Raw genomic sequence first — 17,836 nt, forward strand, 5'->3', positions numbered from 1 at the left:
TCGTGTGTGGGATGTATCGTGTGTGGGATGTATCGTGTGTGGGATGTATCGTGTGTGGGATGTATCGTGTGTGGGATGTATCGTGTGTGGGATGTATCGTGTGTGGGATGTATCGTGTGTGGGATGTATCGTGTGTGGGATGTATCGTGTGGGGGGTGCGGTTCCGTGTGGGATGTGGTTCTGTGTCGGCCGCTCCTGCTCCCCACACAGCCTGGTTAGAGCAAAGTCGATCAGGTGACTTCGAACAGCAAATCCTCCTCTCACGTACCGAAGAACCCCAGAACTAAGGAAAGGCAGCTCAGGAAATTCCCTGACCACTGCACCGACCGCCCGACCGCCTCTGGCCGAGCGCCGGCCCCGCCGTTTCGCCGCCCACTCGGCCCCGGGTCCGCCACAGCCCACGGAGGCAACGGCCACCCCAGAGACCGCCCGCCACCCCCCACCCTCGGCCCCGCCGGGACCCGCCGAGGAACCGCCTGCCCCGGCCGCTCCCCCGCACCTGCCTCTGCTCGACAGCTCGGCGATCTCTGCGTGCGCCTGCCACCGATGGCCCCGCCCCCGACCAGGCCCCACCCCTTCCCTTTGCCGGCCCCGCCCCGATCAGCCCCGCCCCGTCCCTTGCCGGCCCCTCCCCTTCCGGCCCTGTCCCGATCATGCCCGGCCCTGGTCAGGCCCCGCCCCGGACGCGCCTCGCGGGGGCGGTTCGGGCCGTGCCGGGATCGCCCCGGGCTGGAGCGGGGCCGGGGCAGCGCCGTGTGCGGGGCCGGGATCGCCCCGGGCTGGAGCGGGGCCCGGCGTGGGGCCGGACAGGGCAAGGTACGTCTGGCGGCCGGACCGGCTCCTTCTCGTTATCTGCGTCTGGCGCGCCCTTTGTGTGGTCTGTGTTTTCCTCCGCGCAGGGGCTGGGAAGGAAAGGCGAGCTCTCCGTGCTCTCCCGGAGCTCCGCAGGGTCCCTTGGTCGGGAGGGGGTCCCGGGGCCCCTCCCGGGTGGGCAGCTCCGTTCCAAGCCCAGGGGCAGGTGCGCTTCTCCTTCCTCGATGCTGTTTAACTCGGGCGCTCCTTTTGCAGTGCCCTGGCCGGGGCTGGTGTAACTCCCCGAAATGCCCTTCCCGCCGGACGTGCTGCGGGACAGCCCCGCCCGCCCCGGGCTGCGCTCCCGGCCGTGCCCAGCCCCGCAGAGCTCCGGGCGTTGCGGGCCGGACGGGGCTTCTTTTCAAGTATTGATACAGAATCTATTGGTGAACCTTTTGCTTTGCCATGTATCGCTTGTCTTGTTTTAGTCTGCGATTACAGCCAGTGCTTTAAACTAAAAGAGTAAGACTTCAGTTTTAAAAAGAGCCAGTTTTAAAAAGCTATACATTTGCAGCACAGCAACGGTGCATTGAGCAGCCTTGCGTATAATATCTGACTTCTGTGGTTTGGACAGGAGTTACTCATTGAGCATAACAGTTTTGCAGATTATGCCTGTTAATGAAATGTGACCCTAATTTCCTTAGAAGACCAGAAGTTAGTACTTTTTTTTTGATAGTAAATGAAATAATTTTAATCAGATCGTATTTTTTTCAAGAAACAGAAACGATAAAGTGATTAAAGCATGTAACTTATGCCAGTAATCACGCAGACCTGCTTCTAGCCCCAACAGAGATTTCTTTCCTAGTTTTGGGGAAGTCACCTATGTCTTTACAACTTACTTTCCTTACATATATCGGGTTTATTAGGTTTACTACAATTTTAGTATGCTTTATATGTGTTACATACTTTTTTAAGATTGGTATTTCATATATATATATAATGAAAAACCCAGAATGTAACAGGCAGAAAAACTATGGACATTTTAAAATTTTCTCCCTTTGCAGTTTCATTGGAGCTCTAATTTTCATCCCCATGTGTGGATCTGTTCGCCCATGGGGAGATGGTTTTGCTCTGACATCTGTTCATTCGGACGTGCTTACGTGGTCCAGGATTTTCTGCCAAAGTTTTAAGAGTTCCTTGGAACTCCATCATGCTACAGGATTGCTTAACAGTGGAAAACAAATGCTTCCTCTCTTGAGAACTCCAGGAAAAAGGAAAAAGAAGGATTTTTTTATGCTGGAGCAGTTTGCTTTTTTTACCTGAGCAGCAGCAAAGGCGCCTGTGTTCTTTTCAAAAAATTTATTACTATGCTTAGTCATATTTCATCTGTTCCCAGAATGTGAAGAACTCAGCTCTTGAATAATAGTCTTCTCGAGCATTTATAAGAAATTTATCTTTCTGGTATGTCTTTTATTGCTAGATGACTAGTAGCTGCCCGAGAGAATGTTGTGGAAGAGGTTTCCATTCTGATCTTCTATTTTCACTAACAATGTCCTTATCCGTTACTTCTAAGATGGAAATTTTCTATGTTTAACTCTTAGAAGCTGGTTTTAGAGAGTGGTCAGTCATGCATGTGGGAACAGGAGAAATCACGGCTGGGCTTCGCGAAGGAAGATCTGGGGAGGGCTCTACCCACATTTGCTACAAGCGTGCTGGTGGCTAAAGAGGCCAATGCGAGATAGACAAGTCTGGTTGCAAAAGGCACAGCAAAAGGACTCCTTGGACAGTATTGGCAAGACACGATTCTTTCTGTGTTGTCTTTTCTCCTCTAGAGTGATCCTGCGTGCTTTCTCAAAAGCATCAGCAGAGTTATAAATAGTGTGTCTCCAGGCCTCCCGATTGGAGGCCAGAGTAGACCAGCGATGAAGATCAATATGGCCAAGGCTGAGGTGTTGTTTCAGGGAGTCCTTGTATCTGCCCACATGTGTCCTGCCAGAAGGTCGTTATGTTCTCCCTATGCTAATAGCTAACAAGTTTATATGGCAGCAGAGTTTCTGATCCCTCACCACTTTCTCTCCTCTTGTGTGCTGGTGGGACTTGCCTTTTCAGACATGTGAAGGGGTGGTTTTGTGGCTGGGGCAGAGGGTATCCAACTGCCATCCACAAATACCTTCCAGTGATCTGTGCTACTTCAGAATCTGACAAAGCTTCTGTAGAACGTCCAACACCTCTCTCCTGCTGACAGAGATCTGAGGAATTCTCTCCTCTTTACTCTGTCGCACCGAGAGAATCGTGATGCTCTGAAATAAACACTAACGTGCCACCTGGGAACTTTACAGGTGTAAACAGAGCAGCTGTAGCTCGCTGGCAGCAAGAACACTGTGTCCTGATGTGGAGGTTAGAAAATTCTAAGAGCATGAGAGGAAGGGACCAAAAAGTTGTGTGTTAACAATGTGCTGCTGAACAAATTTTATCCCTCTTTATACAGAATGCAAATCCAAAAGCATATTAGTTAGTATGACTTCACCTACAAATATACCAAAATTTTAAATGCCTCACATCCATTTGTAGTGATATGAGAGCTGGTAGCCATATTTTATGCAGAATACAGACTTCCACTAAGTGGCTGCTTTGCATCAGCAAAGAAATCTTGGGGAGACATGCTTTTTTTTAAAGTCTGAAGTTAATTATTTCACCCGTTTTCAGTTTACCTAAATAAATGGCTTTGCTATGCTTACGGAATTCTAATAAGTAAAAGCTGCATAATTTTCCTTCTCCCAAGTTTAGCTGGTTATACCATGATTGGGTATGTGCTTTACAACCTCTAATTATTTACTGTTTTAATGAATCTGCATTCTGTTAGAGCAATGCTCAGAGTTCTTTGCTAACATTTTTTTCAAGAGGGTAATATCCGTATTATCAACCTACAGGTGATAGGACTTGAGGAAAACATTTTAGTCAATAGACCAGACACTTCATTCTTAAATTCTTTCAGTTATCTGAGTGGAATCATAGGGCTTTGGTGACAATGTCACTGATTTTGGTCTAGTGCTTATGCTTTCAATAGCTCACATGCTAGCAGCTTTCCTTTTCTAGTAGCTGAAGAGAGTAGGTCCACTGCCAATGTCAGTCTTGTATCCTCTGTCATTAAAACTTTGCAGAAAAGTCTTCTAGTTCATTTGTATTCTCCTTATTCTTCTATGTGTCTTGTTGTTTATGAGTGCATTTTAGGTGCAGGGTGTGGGAATCAGGCACAGCAGGGAATCTGAATCCCAACATCTAGCAGAGTGGTAGGAAATGCTACATACACCCTTACCTTAACTAGCACGGGAATGTAAGCTCATAAAAATGTTTGCTGTTGGCAGAACTGCATCACAACTTTTCCTGCTGAACCCTGACCAGTGTCAATGATGGCAAGACTCCTAAGCGCTGCACCATATACCCTTTGGATCTTTTTCTTTTCATATGCAACAAATGAAGGTATGTTTGTCAATATTTTAGATTATTATACTGAAGTTTTTATTGACAGCATTTTTCCATGACCAGTAGGCAATGCTATTACCACTAATTAACTACTATAAAATTTGTAACTTCAAATATCATAAATAGCCTTATACTAGAATAAATTCTTAGATTTTTTTCTTTGCATTGAACTTTTCCATAGGGTCTAGAAAAATTAGAAATTTGCAGAAAGGAGAAACACATTTGGAAAGTCATTTCCTTCTGCATTATGTGATCTGCACTGGACACCTCTGAGATGGGCTCGGTTAGAGCATGGTGCTAATAATAACAAGGTTGTGGGTTCCATCCCTGTATGGGCCATTCACTTAAGAGTTGGACTCGATGATCCTTTTGGGTCCCTTCCAACTTGGAATATTCTGTGAAATCTGTAATGCCTGTGGGAGGCTTTTGCTACCTGACCTCCTTCCCCCGGTGCAGGAGGCCTGAGCTTCTCCTCTCTGGTGTGAAGCACAGGCAGGTAAAATGCTAAAGGAACACTGAAGTAACTCCTAATGAAATTCCTAAATTCTCTATGCCACCGTGTAGTTGCCTGGATTTGAACAGATTTGGCAGACCCTGGCTGTGACTTGTACCTGCGCAGGGGTGGAGGAAGAACGGGATCTGGAGTGTCCCGGCTGCGCTGTTGGCCTGGCAGGAGGTGTTGAGCCCAAGTGCTGCTGGTTCCTTAAGGGTTATTTTGTTAAGTTCAACTAGCAGAGGCTGAATATAACCATGTTTTTTCCTTGCATCTTTTATGATATTTGATTATAAATACAATTTAGATATATAAAGTCATGGTTTTCAGTAATGCATTTTTATTCTCTGGGAAATGAATTGTACATTTTGCTTGCTGTAATTTGTTTTACTAGTTCTGCAGTGTCTACAGTTTCTTAGGTCTCGTTTTGTTTTGTAAAGTAAATCAAAATAGTAAAAAGACAGTTTAAAATAGCCTGTCTCTAAAAAAATGAAGATTTATTAACTACTGTCTTATGTACTATGAAATACTGCAGTTGAATTAAGGAGAAGCATCAAGGTTTGAGAGAGTGCATTGGCTGGGTTATCTGATCTGGGTAATCCCATATTTTCTATAAATGATCTTTATCAAAGTTTAATTTTACAGTGTTTTCTTTGGGTTTGTTTGCCTAGTTAGCTACATGTTTTAAGTTTCTTCAGCATGGTGTACTATTTGACGATTAGACAAGAAATTCAGTATTTCAGTTCCCTTTTTTAACAACACTAACTCAAAATAAATTCTGTACTGTATGTAGTTTCAAAAGGAAAGTCTCAAATATTTGAGGTTTAAAAAAAAATATGGTGTACCAGAGATGGAAAAGCAAGAAGGTCACGGGAAGAGAGTCGAGAATATAATTTAGAGTTCTGAAAAGACATGAGGACACTGAAAGGCAAGATAAGGTAAAGCTGTTAATCATCGTAGCTTAACACAGCAGGAAGAACTTCATTTAATTGAAGTATTCTTGAAAGCATAAGATCATTAACACATTGAAAAATAATGTTCATCTTTAAAGGGCTTAAAACGTTAGTACTTCTGGCAAAAGTACATTTTAAAGTGGAAGAAACCAACCAATAAAATTACAACTGGCAGCCAAATATAAACAACACCAACAGGATAATGATTCTTTTAAAATAAAAAAGCAGTGTGACTGCTAAAGTGTTGCAGAAGTTTAACTTGCTGCTTTTCTGCTGATTCTTGGGGGTTTTGGAAGAATCAGGGACCATGCAGAACAAAAGGGAACCTAACATGGTACTGCCATCCAGAGAGGACACTACAGCGATAGTTCATACCTACAAGATAAATGTTACCTTAGTAACTAAACCAAAACATTTCCTAAGTATTTGAACACTAATGAAACCATGCCTGCAGTCAGTTCTAGGTTTATAAACAGTCAATATACCAGACAACTTAGATTATAAGTTTTACAGGTCCCATTGCGTTGTGTATCATGTCCACTAAAAGGCAGCTGACCATCACATTTTACATTTTCAGATGCTGTACTGTCTCAGAGTATGCAGAAGTTGTATCAGAAAAAATAACACAAGTGGACTACAGAAAAGTAGAAATGTAGGGGAGATAAAATTAAATTAGGTACTTTCAACAAAGTTTTTTGCTTGGGAGGAATAATCTGAAACTTAGGTACCAATTAGAAAGAATAAGCACATGAAGCAACAGTGGCTGAAGGACAAGGACCTTTCAGGATGTGAATTGCTGTCAACTGAATTATGCATTTGCAGTGTAAATGACAAGCATGGAGAGTTTCAGAAACTATCAGAAAAATTTCAATTAATAGGATTCTAAAAACCAATCAAAGCTATTTTTAATTTCTTATAGGAAACTGAGATGTAAAGTAGGAAAGAAGGATTTATATTTGCACAGCTTATGCAAAAAAAGGGAGGTATTATTATTTACCGATAAAAGAGAAGTCAAACATCAGAAACAGCAAGTAATTGTCTGGGATGATAAAAGTATTAGCTATTTCTGACTGCTTCACTGAGAAATGATCATACTCCAGGACCAGAGTTGGCAGACTGTTAGTCCAAATAACAGCATGACCTTACTGTCACATAGCTCCTCCTCTTCTGTTCCGTGTCTCACTCATATGCAGTGCATTGAAATAATAGAAAGTCAGGCTGGAAAGGATACTGAGGATTGTGTATTTTTTACTTAAATACTGACAGTGAAAGAGATTATAAGTTTGAACATGGAGAGTGCAGAGACTTTTGGCTTTCCTGTACCCCCCCCCCCAGTGCCTGGCACATTGTGACTGAGTCTCTCCTGGGCTCCAAATGCCCATAACAATTGCGAGTAGAAGGCAGAACAGGAAATACTGTGTGAAATGAAGAAAAGTGTATACTAGAAGAAAGTCGGTGGCAGGAAGATCATCTAGGCATTGGAGAGCTGCTCTGGGGAAGCAAAAGGCATGCATTTGGGAAGCTTAGAACCATTACAGGTAAAACATGAGTCATGCCTGTAGACAGTGATCCTAGTCTTGACTGTTAACTATCTGCATTTTGGTTTTTGAACCTTTTGTATTTAATAGGTGGGATTATGTGGTTCCGTAATTAAATGTCGATATGTTTTACATAAAACTACTGGAATTGGATTTTCTGTGCTTGGAAGTCTGGGTCGGATGAGTTGTGCCTTTTTATTTCAATATTACTATTGCAGACTCTTCTTCTCCAAGATCATAGACATTGTCTCCAGAAAGGTGGAGACAGTTGGTGACGTGCCCCTCTTGCCATTTACCTAGACTCAAAAGATAACAATGCTTTCAATTAATTTACAGGGGTTTGGTAGCTCTATTTAAATGAAAAAGTTATTGTTTCTGCTTAGTCCAGTTTATTCTTCTGATTCTGTTGCTTCTTCATTGTGTGCTACTTCTCCCTAGTTATGACTGCAGGACACATACAGGAATTTGCATGCTTCACCGACTTTGACAAAGAGCTGGTTTGTCACTGGAAGGTGCCAGCACAAACTAACTGTTCCAAAGAATTCCTGCTCTGCTACAGCAAGGACATTTCTTCTGTGTCGTAAGTGCTTCATAAGATGTTACACTGCCATTGTTGGAGCTTCCTATATCCTATAGTCACTATTGGCTTTAAATCCCTCCCTCTACCGTGGGTGTCTGGGACAAAATGTAATTCGGATTATTCTTCTTGCCAGGAGTAAAATGGGTTGCTACAATTAACAGCACACTCTGTTCAGTGGCCTAATCTTCCATAGAACTCTCAATTTTCTTAGTACAGAGGAGGGATCCTACTGGTAGGAGTGTTAGGGCTCTTATAAGTTAACAAAACCTTCATTTCATGCAAAATTTTACCTTCTTCATGAGAAATCTTACCTTATTTACCAGTCTGTAGCCTGTGTGAAAGGTACTCTCCCTTGGAGCCCAGGTGATTTTGTCTGCATGCAGTCGAACTCCATGTTCAGGCATAGACTGTTGTGCCTGTTCTGCAGCAGGGCCAGTCATCATTTCCTGCAAAGGAAGATCTGGATTTTCCTGTTCCTCTCTGTATGATTTCACCAAACCCCCATCCAGATAGCCTCGCTCATACACTGCAGTAAGCCTATTCCTATACTAACAAGCTGTTAGTCAGCTCTTTCAGGGACTGAAATGTGACAAAGGGTGGTAATTTTTCTTCTTGGGATCAATCCTTAGCCTTTCTGTCAAGCTTTTCATTTGTGCAATTCAGATATCCAAGGGGTATCTGTGAAGGGTGGGTTGTCTGGGAATCTCAGTTGTGGTTTGGAAACGTTTCCAGGAACTGAGCTTGTTTGTCTCAGATTTGATTAACTCTGCACATTGGGGAGCTTGATTTCACCTTTTCAAGGAATAGTGTGTCACACTCTCTAAACATCACATAATTTTGTGCCTGTTTTTCAGAAACGTGTGTGTTCCTGAGAATGGAAAAGACACTTTAAGGTGCATTTGCACAATATGTCCTGATTATTTTGTATCAGGCCTCACATATATTTTAACTCTACAGTTCAATGGGACTAATATATGGAACTACAGTGTTACACCAGCCCTTGTTGGTAAGAAATTGTTTTGATGTCTGGTTCCAGGCTTTGCAATCCTAGATTACTGCTCATTCATGTCACCAGAGCAGATTTTCCTTATCAGAGGTGGAAAGTGCCACGCTGGCTTAAATGCAAGATCTGTTTCTCTTAGAAACCTAATTCTGGATTAGATTCCTAAGGAATGAGTATAAGTAATGGGGAAAGCAGAGGGTGATTCTTTGTCTAGCTGTACTCTCTCAGCTGTGAGCCAGCAGCAGTTTGGGGTCTTAGATTTTAATGCTTTTTACTTGTGGCTGTAGAATTACAGGATGAAGAGGAATGTGTTACTTTCAGTTTCTAGAAAGACACTAGGCTATCCCTGCTGAAACTTCTTCCATTTCTGTCTGTCATACTCTGATTTTTCATGCAAGTTAAACCATGGCACGTGAACAGAAGATTTTTTTACAGTAATTGCTGATATATTATAACAATCAGTGATTAAAAGTGCATAAATCTGCTCTCTCACAGGACAGGGTGTAGATACCCTCATGTCTCTCCCTAGGCCCCCAGTTTGTTCAGAACAGTGTACGCATTGTTAACGTTTGTCACCTCAAACACTCAGAGAAATCACTCACATACCTTAGGCAGGTCAAGGAGTTGGTTCACTTCAGAATACTTGATTGTTGCTGCTGCTTAGCAGCCAGATAAGCAAGAACCTGCCTTGGTTTCCAGGAGGCAGGGAGCCAGGACAGCTTGGCTGTCCCACAGCTGCTCCTGTCAGAGCGCAGGCTGTTCTCGTTTCTCCAGGCTGAAAGCTGTGTCCAGTGCACCAAAAGGCTGTACCTGCAGTTTGTTTAGCCAGCTTGAAGAATCAGTGCTTGTTAGTAAATTCCTTGAAGTTGCTCTGGTTTGGCCTCTTTATCCTTGTGCTACAGCATACTGAAAAGGGCTAAGTGCTCTAACAGCAGTGATATTCTGGTCTCTGGTGAATGCTTGTCACTCTGATCTCTCCATCAGTTCTTTCCCATTTTCATGTTCTCCTTAACTGTATTTTTTAACATACAGTTAAGCCGAGGGCCCCCAAAAATCTTGCCATTGAGAAGGCTGAAAATGGTAATTTCAATCTGAGCTGGGAGGAGAGCTACTCTCCTCCATCCACGCTCTCTGGACAGCCAGTCATCTATGAACTGAAATACTGGAGGAAGCAGCACCCGATGGAGGTAAGACACAGCTAGTAGTCTCTTCATTTTCAGTCTCTCTGGAGCTTTCAAGTTTAACAAGTCCTCTGAAAATTCTTGAAACCACTTCATGAATAATGGTGTAAGGGCCAGCAAGGGCAAGTCTCACAGTGTTCCTGATCATACAGAATCACGGAGTTCCACCAGGATTATCAAGTCCAACTCTGAAGTGAATGGCCCATACAGGGGATTGAACCCGTAACCTTGGCATTATTAGCACCAAGTTTTAACCAACTGATCTAATCTCAGGGTCACTTGCCACAGGTCACGTTGCCCCAAGGTGATTCAGCTGGGTGTTAAAGGACTGAAACTGTTCTGACTGTCATCCCAAAATGGTCTGCTGCTTGCAATAGTCAGAGATTGAAAATACAGTGCTCCTGTTCCCTGAACTTCATTTGCTCCTTAGATATCAGGAAGCTGGATGCTGTTGGTGGCTCCATGGAGCACCTGAGGCACTTAAGACACCCTCTTGAACAATGAACAATCCAGTGCTTTACAACTGGGCTTCTTCTGATAGAAGAACATGCATGGTGGCATGTCACAAATACCCCTGATGACAGCAAACTGCAGTATTACACACAGTCATTCAATTGCTCATTTGTGAAAGATCACTGAAACACGTAACACTACTGGTATTAGCTGCCATCACTAACCCTTTGCCTTATAAAGAAATCAAAGTGAACTTTCTCACTTTTTTTCAGGTTTCTGTAAAAGCAATTAACTACCAGGCAAAAAGCTTTGAGATTACTGCAAGCTCCCTGAGGAGGGGCTATGACTACGTTGCAAGTCTCAGGTGTAACTACACAGACTACCCAGCCTACTGGAGTGAATGGAGTGAAGAAGTTGAATTTCACTATGGTAATGCTGTCAGAAATAGCAGCTTGGGAAAAGGATGGTATAATCTTCATACCCTGCTGCTCTCCTCTTGGAGGAGAGTTACGGAATCATCTTCTTCATTGTTTTGTATGTTATGTCAATACGTCTGTAAAGGCTTCCAAAGACACTAACCATAAAAAGGCAACTCCTGGGCCTCACAGTGTACATTGGCTCTCCCAGCAGCTAACATTTCCAAGTAACTGGCCACAGTACATTTGCTGGTCTCTGACACACCGCACACCTTCAGTATGGCAGACCTGTGGGGGTCTGTTGTTTATCTGCTGGAGGCTCTAAAGAAGCGGTTTTTTAAGGTGCAGAAGAGCAGCAATGAATTTGGTATTGCCAGTGCTTTTATTTAGATGTACACTCACATGTAAATGTCTGGGGTTTTTTTAACAGATTATCAAGTAACAGCTGAAGACATTCTGCAGATGGCTGTGCCCATATCCTGCATACTGATCATGGCAGGATCTGTCATTTGCTACTTCTGTTTTACAAAGTACGTATCATACTGGCTCAGGGTTTATAGAGCAATGGCTTACACAGCCATCAGTATTGCTGTCTGCTAGTACAGGAGTCTGATGGTTTGGGTTTTCTCAATACCTTTATCAGCTGTCTGAGCAGACGTTTATAAACACGAATCAGTTGTGCTCTTTCATTTTCTGAATAGTCTCTATTAATCTTACTAGGATGGTCTTGTTATAGTAGGGGTTTGTCAGTTTTGCTGGAGTTCCAGTAATGATGGTTAAATGTCTATTTCTTTTCAATTTCTTTTAGTGGCAGTGTGAAAGTGAGATCCTATCTGTTTCACACACAATTTCAAACATGATTAGAAGAACATGTGACTTGCATTGTGCAGAGCAGTCACATACCAAACATATAAAAAACACCTTTACACTGGTTTAATGAAAAGCAGCACTTGGAGATGTACAGAACAAGCACTTCCTGTTGCTGCAATGCAGATGCCTGAGAGGGAGAGGAGAACAGAAGAGGGAAATATACACTGATGAAGCCCAAGTGGTCAAAACAATTTTCATTCTTCCCTTGCAGAGTGAAGAAAGAATGGTGGGATGAAATCCCAAATCCAGCAAAGAGCCATTTGGTTGTAAAAAATGTCAAGGTAATTTAAAAACTTTGCAAAAAATACCTTTTCCTGATCACCAGAAGGAGAATGTGTAATAAGTGCTATTGTCTGTCTAGTGCAGGAGATACTAAATACAATTCATATGTGTCCTAAATCTCATTTGTGTCGTTATTAGTTTTCAGTTTTCTGCTACTTCGATGAAATTAAGTTCCCTTTCCATGAGTTAAAGCAGAGTCATATGGAAAAGCAAATGTAAGTAAGATATTAAAAAATACACCTCTGCTTTACAGAATAAAGTAGTTTCCTGTTACATAAATATTAACTGTCCTTTCCTTTTGACTTCCAAAAACAGAAGTTGCAAGAACTGTCTGGCTCAAAGTTTGTCAAGCCAAAACTTCAAGGGAAAAGATAACATCAGAAATGTTGAGAAATCTTGCAGCTGCCACAGCAAGTGTGGAGAGTGGTTACCAAAAGGCAGCAGTGCAGTTTTAACCCCTGATACAACTCCATTTGAAGACATTATTGAAATCTGTGAATGTTTAACAGACAGTGAGACTGGGAGCCAGGAAGAGACTGGCAATCAGATCACCATGTTTGAGCCTTGTGAGAGCAGCATCGGTGCTTTCAGAGAGCACAATGAAGCACTAGCTAACATGTTTGATGCACTCCTGGCAGATGAAAATAACATGCAAGACAATAAAGACCCAGACATCCTCACAGGTGAGGGGAAAACCTTCAAGAAACTTGAGCTGGAAAATCCACCACAGCGAAATCCAAAAGAAAGCACAGCCCAGAGTCAGCGGCCATGGGATGTTTCTCATACAGCCTCTCTTTTCACCAAAGCCTCTCAAGATGACTACAATTGTAGTACATCCAGCAAGGAGTCAGAACTGTCAGAAGAATCCTTTGAATCTGGCTATCAGAGCTCCAGCATAAATTCTGCTTCTCTGGATGCAAGAGATCTTCAACAAATGGTTCATCAAAACCTTTTTCTACACAGTTCAGAAAGTGAGCGGGACTCTTGTGTCCTGATCCAGGAATCTACAAATAAACCATTCTTTGGGACCAAAACAGACAGAATAAACAACCCTGCAAACAAGAGTTTTGATACCCTTGTGTCTGCACCTGTGAGGTTGTGTGGTTCTGCATATAAGAGCTTTGACTCCCTTATGTCTCCATCTGTGGAGCCCTGTGGCTCTGCCTACAGGAGCTTCAATACCCTCATGTCCCAGTCCATGGCCAACAGTAGCCTGACTTTGTGCTTTGAAAGTGCATGTTCCTCACAGCCTCCAAGACAATTGTCAGAGACACCAGAACGCAGCTGTAGAGATCAAATTGCTCAGGCCGCTGGCAGTGGGACATGTCATGTCAGCTACAGATCTCCCTACACTGAGCTTGACTTTCCAAACACCTGTTCAGAGCGTACTGATTTTCCATCTTTCTCCACACATGCAAATGAAGGTGCTTCAGCTTTCCTATCAGAGGAAGAAATACATAAGCAAGTAATATATCAAAATTTTCCAAAGAAAACCAATATAATATCTTGCCCTATTGCACCTCAGCCATCAGGTTATCAGCCTTCTGATAGTGCAGGTAGATGTAATGGTCCATACTGTGACAATGAGATTATCTCGTTACAGGAATCCTTCATTGGTCCGTGCAGCAATATCAAAGAAGCACCTCCAGATATTGCAATCTGTGAACTTGACCTGAGGACAAAGGACTGTGTGTGTTTGACTGTTCAGAGTCCTGGTTGCAGCGTTGTCCCAGGTTTAGCCTCTAGTGAGAACGACACACAGACCAGTAAAGGCAGCCCTTGGATTGATAGCTCTAATGAGCAGTCTGGTGATAGCAACGACGAAAATATCAGCAGAGAGGAACAGCTGTTGCATTTGTTAGAGCTGAACTGTCAAGATTTAAACAGCAGAGAAAGAACTACACAGGGAACAAAACAGAACAGCTTTAACCCTACTGGCAAAGTAATGCAAGAGAGCGGCAATAACAAACTGAATACTGACTGCCACTGCCACCCACACAACCACTTGAGGGAACTTGGAGATGCAGGGGGAAGTGAAGAGATGCTGAAGCATGTAGAAGGGAAGGGGAGTGGCTCAGCAGCTGGCTTCCCAGCATCACTGGACAGCATTAGGCTAAACTTAGGCAGAAAAACTGCAGGGCCCCTGGAGCTCCACATCTCAGACAAGCTGTCGCTTCATTGTCTTGTGAATAACTCCAGTCCTTCTGATTCTCACACCATTCACAGTGAGGACTCCAGACTGGCACTTGCAGTTAAAAAAAGACCAATAGAACTGTTAAGGGAAAACAGCAGGAAGAATGAGAAAAAAATGAAATTTGCGCAAGCCCTTGCCCAAGAGGACAACTGCTATATGGAGGTAGCTTAGCCACATTTGCCAAAACTGAGTGAGCCTTTGGAAATAAACTGTATGGCAAATTGAAATGTTGCTTGTTATTTCAATCTTGACTGAAATGAGGGCTGCTACAGGTCACACGTCTTTCAGGGGGGTGTAGCACTAGTGTCTGCCTGGGACTGGCAGCCAGGAGGTGGTGCAGGCCCCTGGGGACAGCTGGGGGTGGCACCCATCAGCTCTCCTGGGGTGAAGCCAGAGCTGAAGTGTCTCCAGCTGTGAGTGATCTCTAAAAGGGAGCAACAGCTGCAGGAAGCAGAAGTTCTTAGTACAGTTCCTGTGGTTATTGCCCTGGCTGTGTGTTGCTTGGGAAGCACACAATGTGGAAGGTGCTGACACACATAGAAGTGGGACATAGATGCAGGTCAAAGGGGAGGTGACTGACTTAGCACACAGCTTCCATAACTTATTTCTTTTGGGGTAGGGGGTGTTGTCCTGTGTGCCTAGCCCTAGCACAAGGTGTATGTTTCCATACCCACTCAATCAAGACATGAAATACAGATTACTGTCATTTGGGCTTACACAGTGCTATTATTGGTCATTAGTTTCTTACTCTGTAAAAGCAAGGAGAATTACTTCATACTTCTGCATCTGTAAATGGCATCAGACATTTCTAAGCAGTGTTTACCCAGAAAGCTTATCTAATGTGTGGTCCAACACCGTACCTTCATGGAACATTTTTTTGGCTTCTTGTTCTTGTCCAGTTGGAATGGGAATTATGCACGCAGCTTAAAGGCTGTATATACTTCTTGTTAGATAATTATTCAAGAAATTTTACTGACAATTCCAAACTTCTCTACAGTGTTATCATATATTTTGATATGGTAAATTCCACCCTAATATGCTGGCAGTGGTAAAAAAAGTTAAGAACCATCAAGTAGTATTTTGTGTATTAGAATGCATACATGTATTCTCATTTAGAAAACCCTATTTGTATTACCATTCGAAAGGAAGGAAACCATAATGCTAAGCACAGCAACTGGTTTTAACATATTTTGTAAGTAAAATTTTTGTACTGCAAATCTCTCTTCCGAGTTGGCCAAGTAGTAGAGGTAACTTTGTCAATTTTATGACACTGAAAAAAGGGTATGTAAGCCCAGGAAGGAGATTTGCAGCGTATCTGTATTTAGATGGGATAGTTAATATTTGTGCAGGCACTGGGTTGTAGCTCACTTTCACTGTGGTGGTGGTTAGTGGAAGATCTTGCTTGTAGCTAAAGTGTTGATGAACATGTTATTTATTTGTTTTAACCAAAAATGTCAGATTAAATTTTATTTTCACTCAGGAGAGGTTTGATTCTGTCAGAAATACTCTTTTCTTTACACGAGGGTGGTCACTGCTGTAGTTGGCATCAGCACAAGTTCTGTGAGATGGGAGGCTGTGAGACACACAGAGGAAGGTGCTTTTCAGGACCCATCAGCCACAGCTGCACTGGAACAGTGAAACAGCAGGATGCAGAGAGGCTGTGGTCTGCCTCATAAGTAAGCTGACTCCACAAAGTCAAGTTTAAGCAAAATCCAAGAGTTAATACTGTTGCCTGGAATGGGTTATTCCCTGTTTACTCTAGTAGCACAGGGATCTTCTGCAAGGTGCAGGGACGCCAGTGGTGATTTCTTCCCCTTCTATTCTTGTGCTCTTCCTTGTGTTCTTTGTGAAATCCTGCAGAAAGGCTTGTGCTTGGCTGGAGAGGTCTGCTCAGGCCAGGATTGAAAAGCTGTTTGCTGCAGCACTTGGTTCTCCCCAGCTGCATTCTGCCTTTCCCTGGCTTTTTTTCTTCTGCATAGCTATGCCCTCTGGTCTGCCCATTTCCATCGGATGGCTTTCTGTGTGGGGGTATTCTTCCCTTTCTCTCCCTTCAGTGTTTCTCTGGTGAAATCAAACGGTAACTCTTGGAGAAGGGGGATCCCTGTTCCTATACCGTTGTATAACCCAGAACTGGAGATAGACAGTGGGGCTGGGGGACAGCTGTCTTTGACTCCCCCTCGTCCTGCGACAGACACAGGGCCTGGCTACAGTGGGAGCTGAGTTCACATTCCATACTCACTTTTGCCATCCAGAGCAATTGCCAGGCTCTGAAACGCAGGTAGGCTTCAAATGACAGGTTTCCAGCCCAGACTGGTGATCTGCCCCCTGGGCAGTGTGTGGGAGTTGTGACTGTGGGCTGGCACTGAGGGGTCTGGACTGAGCTCACCACCTGGGGACCAGCCTGTGCCTGCAGAGGCAGCTCAGCCTCCTGAGAGAGGAGCTTCCTTCCCAGAGACTGGAACCCTCCAGGCATGTCCTTTTGCTAGTGGAGGGCTCCTGCCAGGACAGAGAATTACTGATCATAGTAAGAGCATTTTCAGTGGTTTTCAGTTTGTTGGGAAAGGCTGCAGTGCAAGTGGAGGCTTGTGCCAAGTTTTAGCCTAGTTGTAATGCCATTTATTACTCACACAATCACTCCACCTCCACATCCTTCTCACCTGGCTGCCTACTAAATATTAGCAACCTGGCTCATCATGAGTGAAACAGGTTCCCAAGAAAAAAAGCTGGTGTGTTCCCAGTTCAGGAGAAGCTAATTCCGATACACTTTTTTTTCCATCGCAGAAGTGCCCCAGGCTTAGATTTTTTTGTTTCTCTTCTGAGCAGTGTTGGCTCCGTGGAAATATGCAGCTGTACGGATCAGCTGTTGACAAATTCTCATCAATGACAAGGTTTTTCATTGCCTGTGGAAAACTAACAATACCCACAAGACTAGTATGGAGCAGGAGCTTGAGGATGTGGAGTCAAGTTTTTGGGGGTAGGGACAAGTTAATTTAGGACAGGGTCAGCTTTTTAAATTACTTGCCTCTGCATCTTGCTTTGTGACCCTGCATCACTGAGGCAAGATGCAAGGATGTTCCAAGTGTTCATCCACCATGAGCTTTATCTAAGAAAACCAGTTCTTTTAGGTGTTGCAGTGATAGGGCCAAAGGAACAAAGGGTTAAGAGAATCAAGTGAGGGGGTTGTGACTTCCAAAACCCTGTTGCCTAAGGTTTACCTCTGACTGTAGAATTATGTGTCAAAACTCCTTAGTGAATAGAGGCTGAGAGGACAGTTTTTGTTCTCCTAGCCAAGTCTTTTCTGTAGAAAACCCCTTGGGGAACGTGACTTGTGCAGTTTGTGTTCTAGCCCTGACAGAGGTGCTTCTAAAGTGTGTTATTTTGCATGCAGTTGCTTTCACAAGACATACATGTTTTTTACTAATATTGGGGGAACTGTGCCTGTGCAATGCCCAGGTACGTGTGGACATGCACAAACACACACATGGATCATGTCCCACCTCTGCAGATTGCTGAGTACAAGGTCTGCCCCAGGCTCCCATGTGATGATGTATCATGATCTCACATTACCCGGAATTTTGGGTTTTTTCACCACTCTGCT

The 17,836-nt window shown here is 43.6% G+C and overlaps 2 protein-coding genes across 4 annotated transcripts in view; one reads left to right on the forward strand and one right to left on the reverse strand.

Moving 5' to 3' along the window:
- The window catches only part of NSMCE1 (NSE1 homolog, SMC5-SMC6 complex component), an 8,234-nt gene extending 7,658 nt beyond the window's left edge, over positions 1-576 (reverse strand). The window contains exon 1 of the mRNA XM_027667927.1: positions 500-576. The gene's annotated coding sequence lies outside the window, so the exon portion shown is untranslated. The remainder of the gene's footprint in view (positions 1-499) is intronic.
- Positions 577-702: 126 nt separating this feature from the next.
- IL4R (interleukin 4 receptor) lies at positions 703-15,717 on the forward strand. Of its 3 annotated transcripts, XM_027667959.1 has the most exons (10): positions 703-816; positions 4,158-4,272; positions 7,698-7,839; positions 8,694-8,845; positions 9,875-10,029; positions 10,749-10,905; positions 11,323-11,422; positions 11,974-12,043; positions 12,183-12,259; positions 12,360-15,717. In XM_027667959.1, exons 2-10 carry the CDS (start codon positions 4,200-4,202, stop codon positions 14,407-14,409), a joined length of 2,976 nt encoding a protein of 991 aa, XP_027523760.1. In that variant the 5' UTR covers positions 703-816; positions 4,158-4,199; the 3' UTR covers positions 14,410-15,717. The 3 variants fall into 3 exon arrangements, with proteins under 3 accessions (XP_027523760.1, XP_027523762.1, XP_027523761.1); XM_027667960.1 differs by lacking the exons at positions 703-816; positions 4,158-4,272 and adding an exon at positions 6,297-6,397; XM_027667961.1 differs by lacking the exons at positions 703-816; positions 7,698-7,839; positions 8,694-8,845; positions 9,875-10,029 and having other exon boundaries at positions 4,159-4,272.
- The last annotated feature ends 2,119 nt before the right edge of the window (positions 15,718-17,836 follow it).

Source organism: Corapipo altera, unplaced genomic scaffold, assembly GCF_003945725.1.
Source record: "Corapipo altera isolate COAL_440 unplaced genomic scaffold, ASM394572v1 104b, whole genome shotgun sequence".
Lineage (NCBI taxonomy): Eukaryota > Metazoa > Chordata > Aves > Passeriformes > Pipridae > Corapipo > Corapipo altera.